Raw genomic sequence first — 8,421 nt, forward strand, 5'->3', positions numbered from 1 at the left:
TGCCATGTCAGATCTCCGTCACGTCCCTCAAGAGCCCCTCACAGACCCTACCCTGCTCTGCTCGTTTCTAGTGCTTTCTTTAGAACCCCCATTGCATTCTCCAACTCTACATTTCCAAAGCTGCACATTCATCCTCGGAACCCATCAACCCATCAGTTACACATGTTGTCTTTCAAACCGGTTGCCAGGTTGGAAGGTTGATGACCTCACAGGCTTCCGCCTCTCCTGATTGGAAGGGCCAAACTCTGTGGAGCTAGGCAGCAGGGTGATCAAACACCTTCTCAGGGCTCTCCTCCACAACCGACTTCTCCCTAGACTATAGGAAGAACCAGGAGTGGATTCAGCCAAAGTCCAGGAGGAAGGCAGGATAGACACAAGTCATAGAAGGGAGGGAAGGAGCTATGGCTGCCAGTGAACCTTCCTCACAGTCTGAGGAACAGTGTCCCCAGCTGAGTTCCACAATGGCCTCACCAGTGATGGATGATGATATCCAAGGACTATCAGGTGAAGTTACCAGAGTGAGAAGAGACGTGAGTGGGTGGCAGGAAGGAGGAAGGCCATAAAAGTGAGGATGTCAGTGCCCTGGATGCCAGGAGAAGGAGAGGGCAGCCAGGTGGGATGCGGATGTCATAGGGATTGAAAACCTAGAGAGCAAGGAAGGGGAATGAAGGATTATAAAAAGAAATTTTCCTCAGGAGGCAGGTTTCTGAGTTTGAGACCAGCCTGATCTATAAAGCAAGTCCCAGGACAAACAGATATATAGAGAAACCTTGTCTTAAAACAAAATGCAAAAATAAATAAGCATATTTAACTAAGTTTTCAAAAATACATTTTAATCAAATGGAGAAATGATCTATAATGGGGAAGAGACTGAGGTTTCAAGTGGGGGTACACAGACAGAAGGAGAATCTATCATGTCTCAGGGATCTGTGAAGAGAACGCAGCCTCTAGTATAAACACTGCAAAGAGGATAGCCAAGGAGAATGGACTTGGAGACAGGCTGACCCTTCAGCCTCAGAACAAGCAGAAACATCAATCTGTCAGTTACACATGTTTTATTTCAAACTGGTTGCCAGATTGGAAGGCTGATGACATCATAGGCATCCGCTCCTCCTGATTGGAGGAGACACACTCCATGGTGGCAGGCAGCTTGGTGGACAACAGCATCTTCTTGGAGTTTTCCTCCACTCTTGACTTCTCCCTACATGGGGGAAGGGACATCAGGCGTGGATTCAGCCAGAGTCCAGGAGGAGGGGGGGATAGATCAGAGTCTGGGATTTCTGGAAGGGGGAATACAGGTTGGGACAATCGTGACTGCTGGCCAACTGTCATTGTGTTCTGAGGAACAGAGTCCTCAGCCTGGCATCACCAGGCCCTTGCCTGGGGTGGTGGTGGATGGGGAGATCTCAGGACTGGCAGGTGAGGGGACAGAGTGAGAAGAGATATGAGAGGGAGATAGTAGGGAGGAGGGCACAGAGGAAGGAAGGAAGGAAGGAAGGAAGGAAGGAAGGAAGGAAGGAAGGAAGGAAGGAAAAAAGGCAGGCCCAGGATGCAGTGTTGTAGGCAGAGAGGGCAGAGCAGTAGACTCAGGTATCACATGGACTAAAACTCTTTAGAATGAGAAAAGGTGTTAGGCACCAAGGGGAAAAAAAAAAGACAGGACAGAGAAGAAAGGACCCCCCCCCCAAAGACTTCCTTTTAATGGGACAATATGTCTCTAATGAGGAAGAATCTTGAGGGGCAGGAAGGGGGGGCAGTGACAAAGTGAGGAAGCAGGTGAATATCCACCCAGGGGGAACTGCATGATGGTTTGGGGAAAGGTAGCAGCAGCTGAAGAGGTTTGGAGGTTTGGAGTACTGTGGGACAGGGTAGGGATCATCAAACCTGACCTTCACGCTGGGTGGGCTTTCTTCACATAGAACCAAGGGTGGAGGCCAGCCCCCAGTCTCCATTCAGCAGCCCAAAGAGGAAGAGGGATTTGTCATCAGATTCTGAGGATGACCTGGCAGAGCTACTGGAACCTGATCCCCAGCCGGTGTGGTCAGTGGAGACGCTGTGCGGGCTCAGGATGAGGCTTAGGAGGCGTCATGTTTCTACAGTGCGACCTGAACACCACAAGGTCTTCACCAGACTTCTGGGTAAGAGACACCTGCACAGCTCCCTCTTTAAGCAAAAGAGGAAACTTCTAGTCAACACTCGTCCCTGTGGAAAAGCTGCCCTCAAAGCCCTGCACCCGGTCAGCCTGGATGATTTGTGTTCAATTGATTCTCAGGGTCAGATAGGTACGAGGGACTTAGCTAGAGTTGCTGTTGAGCCACATGAGGACCAGAAGGTTGGTGCTCACCGGGCCTGTGTAACTTTGTTCTTTCTGAGTTTGCTGAGTTGAGGTGTCTTCACCCACACACCAACACAGTCATCTTCCGACCCTCAAATGACCTCAAATGGGACCGTCAGCATTTAAGTGCTTCTGGCTCATGGAGTGGTGCATTTAGTACAATGAGGGGATGTCACAGTCTATTGAACCATCTTGATCCTGGGATACAGATGTAGCTCGTTTGCAATCTTGTTTAGCGCATTTGTGATCCTGGGTTGATCCCTGAGTCACATGCACATTAACTATCTTTTTTTTTTTTTTTTTTTTTTTTTTTTTTTGAGACAGGGTTTCTCTGTGTAGTCCTGGCTGTCCTGGAACTCACTCTGTAGACCAGGCCTGGCCTCGAACTCAGAAATCTGCCTGCCTCTGCCTCCCAAGTGCTGAGATTAAAGGCGTGTGCCACCACCGCCTGGCTCATTAACTGTATCTTAAGCGTGATACCCTACGCATGCTACTGACACTCTAAACTTTGCTCAGTGCCTCCTCTCCAGAGTCTCAGATGAGACCATTATCCCTTCCTCTACAGTTATTCTCCTACAACTAACTGACGCTAGTTTCCTTTGTTATAAACACTAAGACAAAATGCAACAGGAGGTAAGGGTTTATTTTGGATTACATTTCCATGTCACAATCTTTCATTGAGGTGAGCTGAGCTGGATCTCAAGCAGGAGCTGAAGCAAAAACCATAGAGGAATGCTGCTTATTGGCTTGCTCCTGGCTTCCTTCCAGCTAGCAAGACCAAGGTCACAGTGGGCTGTGGCCTCCTATGAAAATTAGCAATCATAAAACTTGCCCAGTACATATCCACAGGTCAACCTGTTTGAGGCAATCTCCAAATTGAGACTCCTCAGGTAACTCTGGACTGTGTCAAGATGACATCAGAAGCCAACTAGAAGACTTCTCTTGTCAACATGATACATAAACATATCACCTTAAGGCATAACCTTTTCTTTCCAGTTTGTCCCCAAAATATTATGGTAATATAATATGACGAATGTATGACTTTAAAAGACTCACTGTTTTTGAAAAATTCTAATTAAAGGAAAATGACTTGGAAACAACCAAAGTCTTTTAACTATGGGAATCTGGGATTCTTTCATAATCTTATTGCTCTAAGAGGCTTGAGCAGGCTCCATTCCTTGAGCTCTGTCCCCTGCATTACACACGGCTTGTCTCATAGACTCAGGTCCACACCTGTCACAGTCTTTATTGGTCATCACACAGTCCTAGCTTCGCCAGTATCCTGGGCTCCCTACTGCAACTGGGCCTGAAACTTCACCCCTGACCATTTCTGGCCCCTTGTCAGGACTCTAGCCCCGCCACGGGGTACCCGACTCAGCATCTCCCCAAAAGCCCTTCAGTTCCACAGCTGCCACATCATCACAACCAGCACCACCTGGAACATTCTTTTATCCTTCTCTCATACAATATGTCCTCATCTCAGTTTCCCCTCCTTCCACTCCCCAAAGGACTCCCCCCCACCTCTCCTCTCCCCCGGCCCACTTCTCCATTTCCCTTCAGAAAGTAGAAGGCCCACCAGGAATATCATCTGAACACAGCATAACAAGTTACAACAAGAATAGGCACCCCCCTGCCCCTGTCTGAGGACGGGACAACCCAGAAGGAGGAAAAGGGTCCGAAATGCAAGCAAAAGCGTCAGAGACAGCCCCACTCCCACTGTTAAGAGTCCCACAAAACAGCAATAACATCTTCAGAGGACCTGGTAGAGACTCATGGTTGCCGTGTCAGTCTCTGAGCCTTGATTAGCTCATTCAGTAGGCCCTGTGGTCCTGGTGTCTTTCACCCCTCCACCACAGGGGGATTCTTACACATTAGCGTGTTCTGCTACCAGCCGGAGACATAGCCTTTCTTCTCCTGGGCCACAGCTTCTGTGTGCCTGTCTAGGAGCATGCCTCCCACAAGATTAAGTTAGCACAGTGATGCTGATGTTTTATTAATCAAAGCCAATTCTCTAGCCCTAGATAACCAGCAACCACAGAGTCTTAAAATCTTTCCCATGAAGAAAGAGCCTAGAGCTTAAGAAGCTGGGCCTCCAATGTCTGCGCTTCTCTCAGTTTCCCTGTTAATCAAGCTCCCACAAAAGAGCCCACCGAGCGCTGAACACTAAATGGCTTTTCCAGCCCCAAATCCCATAACCCTTGCCTTAAACAACCTAGCAAGCCATCTCAGCAACAACTCCACTCAAAGGCACCAACAGAAACATAACTGATAGAATGACATTTACACACACACGTGTTTGTTAGATCAGCTTGTAGGATATGGTGTGGACAGTCCAACAATGTCAGTTCTCACACTGGTCCTGACCTGACCCCTCTCCCAGGGAGCTGGTTCTCCGGCTCAAGCTCCCAGGCTGCTCCTGCTCACACTGTAACAAGTGCTCATACTGTAATAAGTGTGCTTCCTTCACAGAGGACCCCGTGGTGAGAAAATTCCTGACCTGGGACAAGATGCTGAGGGTGTCAGACAAGGTGAAGAGTCCTGTTCTGAGACGGCCTCCTGCTCCTGTCCTTCCTGGGAGGAACTCCGCTGACCCACACTCCTCTGCCCCGCAGTGGTTCCGCCTGAAGCCACACGGTCCTGCCCTCGATACCACCAGCGTCTCTGTGTAGGCCTGGCAGCGTCTTCCAGAGTGGGCAGGAGGCTCCTGCCTCACTGGGGTCCTTTGGGATCTCAGCCCAAGGCCACCATCTTACCTTGGGAATTGCTTCTTCTCTCCCACAGCTCTCTGGGGCCTTTTGCTGCAGCTGGACAGAGACCTCCTTGTCTCTGCTGGCCTAAACCCTCCCTCAGAACTGACCCAGAGGCAGCCATGCTTGTACAGGCTGCAGCAAGCCATGCACCCATGCAGGAGCTGCTCATGCCCTTCCACCCTCCCTTGCCCACGCTGCAGGCACCCAAACTCTAGGCTCCTCTCTGAACCTCATGCCCACCTCAGCCACCCTTCCTCCGTCCCTACACTCCTCCTCTCCAGGGTGTGACCTCTCCTCTCTTGTCTCCTCTCTCCGTCAGTACCTCCTGTCTATGGTTATAGCTTATTTCAGCCGTGCTGGGCTCTTCTCCTGGCAGTATAGGCCAATCCACTTCTTCCTGGCTCTGTGAGTATTTTCATCTCCTCCCGTTCCTCACTGCCCTGGGTGTGGGGTCACAAAATGTGGGCCTCCGACCTATCTTTGTAGCATAAATGCCCATAAACTTTTTTTTTTACTAATGAAAACTAACTAATACCAGTGAGAAGGTTAACAAGGGCTGGGAAGATGACTCAGTAATGTTACTTGCCATACATACACGAAGACTTGGGTTCAGAGTTTTAGAACCCACACCAAAAAAGGTGGATCCGGTGTTAGAAATTCCAGTGCTAGGTGCTCATGTAAAGGAAGATGATTTGGGGTTCAGAGCAGCCCCCCTAGCCTAACTTGTGAGACTGAGGTCCTGGTATGAGGCCCTGTCTCATGAAACAAGGTAGATTCTCCTAGGAACAAGGTCGATTTTTGCTCTGTTTAAATGCTCAATTGTACAGAGCCTCCAACACACACATGATCTACACAATCAAGAATGCATAGAATAAAACCAAGAAACACACAGTCCTTTGTAAAGAATTAATCCTGTCCCCAGGCATCCACAGGCACCTGTGTCTTTCTTCTATCATAATTCTAGGTTGTGGCAAGTTGACAACTATAACTGAAGTTCCCAGTGTGAACTCAGCCATCTTTCTAGGTACTCTCCAACCGAATTCCACCACCTCAGAGAACTCCCTTGCTTCTCGGCTGCTGCCAGTGTTATGCTCACTATTTTAGCCCTGTCTAGGTGTTTCACACAGCATGCCTGGGGACAATCACCTTGCCTTAAACTTAGTTTGTACATCTAACAGGGCAAGATGGAGCCTCCGTTTAGCTGAAATACTCAGGAAGCTGAGACAAGAGGATTTCTTGAGCCAAAGATTTTAAGGGCACCATAGCAACATAGCAGGGCACCTCAAATCAACTTGAAAACTAACAGAACCTTTTGTCCGCCCTGTTTGACCTGCCAGCTTTAGCCTCTAGTAGAACTGTGTGGAGATTCTGTCAAGATAGAATGTTTGCGGACTGAAGAGATGGCTCAATGGCTAAGAACTCAGTGATATTGCAAAGGACTGGAATTCAGTTCACAACATCCATAAAAGGACGCTCACAACACTGCAGGGGTCCAGCGCCCCCTTATGGGCACCTGTACTAGTGTGCACATACCCACACATGCACATACAGCTAATTAAAATAAAAGGCATATTTAAGGAGCTGGAAAGCCAGCTCAGAAGTTAAGAAAGTACACTGTTCTTCTAGAAAAACAGACTCCAGTTCAAGGGGTGTCTGATGACCTCTTCTTGCCTCCAAAGATACACACACACACACACACACACACACACACACACTACACATAAATATAAAGAAACAATATAAGATATAGGTTTTAATCTCTGGTTTCTTCCTTTTCCCAAGTCCCTTTACAGTGGACACTTGTTGAAGGCAGGATCCTGTCAGATACCCAGGCAATCTAGGGAAACTGCAATTCTGTTTCATTTGGAGGTTGTTTCTGTCACAGTACTCAGGCAATGAAGTTGTCGGTATTGCAGATGCCTTAGCTGTCAAGTTCCCTCCTTTATCTGCTTCTCCAGTGATTCATTTAGCACATCCTAGGAAGCACCTCCTTAGTGTCACAAAATACGAGGGAACTCTTGAGAGAGATCTCAGAAATGTCAGTTGAGCATTAAGGGGAAAATGAATAGATGTCTTTGTTAGGGTTCCATTGCTGTGAAGAGACACCATGACCAAGACAACTCTCATAAAGAAAAACATTTAATTGGGCCTGGCTTATAGTTCAAAGGTTTAGTCCAGTATCATCTTGGTTGGGAGACATGGTGGTATGCAGGCAGACATGGTGCTGGAGAGGTAGCTGAGTGTTCTACACGTGGATTGCTAGGCAGTAGGAAGAGAGAGTGACACAGTGGGCCTGGCTGGAGCATCTGAGACCTCAAAACCAGCCCCTCAGTGACACACTTCCTCCACCAAGGCCACCCCTCCTAATAGTGCCACTCCCTATGGTTCTATTGGGGCCACTTTCATTCAAACCACCACAGTAGGGAAGCCAAGCAGGATCAGGCTGGACTCTGGGGTGCTTATCCTGAGGCAGGATACAGTGTATGAACACAGTGCAAGTCCGGGGAAGGGAGAGGATGGGAATGGTGAAGTTGGCTGAGAGTGAGGACTGCAGAGGTTAGCACTAGACTCTGCCGATGGCTTCTCCTCATCTCCTCAGCTGCCATGATCTCGTGCTAACATGGCTCTCCTGGTCCTCCCTGATTTCTTCCACAGGTACCTGGCCAATGACATGGAGGAGGACAACCAGGCCCCTAAACAAGACATTTTTTACTTCCTCTATGGGAAGAGCTATGCCCAGCGCCCCATGTTCCACAAACTGCGCTTCCAGTTCATTCGGTCCATGGGCTGGAGGATCTGGGTGTCCCGGGAGGAGTGTGAAGAGGTGTGGGGGGGTGGGGGGAGCATGGGGTGCAGAGGGACAGGCTGAGCAGACAGAGAGAGAGGAATGGGGTTGAATGTGGGAGGAGGGATCTGTGAAATAGAAAACCTTGAGGCTGAACAGGGAGAGTACAGGGAGTCCCTGGGGTGGGGCCGGGCATTGCTCATGGAGCTGTTTCTCTCTCTCCAGATCCAGGCTTACAATCCAGACCTCTGGGTGTGGGCACGAGATCGCACCAACCTGACCTAGAACCCTAAAACTATGGAGGCCTGAGGTCATCGGCCTGAGGAAGGTATGTTGTTGTTGTCTGAGGTGTGGACTCCTGTCTGTGGCCTAATTAGGAAAGATTAGGAAAGTCACTAAGGCCCCACTTGAACCACCCTCACCCCTCACTCACCTCCACCCTTTGAAACAGGCCAGCCACTAGGATTGCTATATTAACCACCTCTCTCTCTCCTCTCTCTCTCTCTCTCTCTCTCTCTCTCTCTCTCTCTCTCTCTCTCTCTCTCTCTCTC

General features: G+C 49.1%; 1 protein-coding gene across 3 annotated transcripts in view; it reads left to right on the forward strand.

Annotated features, from left to right (window-relative positions):
- Nucleotides 1-247: 247 nt before the first annotated feature.
- LOC114611427 (speedy protein E4A) overlaps nucleotides 248-8,421 on the forward strand; it is a 9,339-nt gene continuing 1,165 nt past the window's right edge. The window contains exons 1-6 of one of the 3 annotated variants that reach the window (XM_028756124.1): nucleotides 274-504; nucleotides 1,920-2,138; nucleotides 4,805-4,863; nucleotides 5,405-5,490; nucleotides 7,741-7,909; nucleotides 8,096-8,198. In XM_028756124.1, the coding sequence (XP_028611957.1) occupies nucleotides 402-504; nucleotides 1,920-2,138; nucleotides 4,805-4,863; nucleotides 5,405-5,490; nucleotides 7,741-7,909; nucleotides 8,096-8,155 (696 nt within the window). In that variant the 5' untranslated portion in view covers nucleotides 274-401 and the 3' untranslated portion in view covers nucleotides 8,156-8,198. Of the gene's footprint in view, nucleotides 505-1,136; nucleotides 1,420-1,919; nucleotides 2,139-4,804; nucleotides 4,864-5,404; nucleotides 5,491-7,740; nucleotides 7,910-8,095; nucleotides 8,199-8,421 lie in introns of those variants that run through there. The other 2 variants (XM_028756123.1, XM_028756125.1) reach the window with 2 other exon arrangements.

The sequence above is a fragment of the Grammomys surdaster genome, unplaced genomic scaffold, assembly GCF_004785775.1.
Source record: "Grammomys surdaster isolate TR1022 unplaced genomic scaffold, NIH_TR_1.0 126109, whole genome shotgun sequence".
NCBI lineage: Eukaryota > Metazoa > Chordata > Mammalia > Rodentia > Muridae > Grammomys > Grammomys surdaster.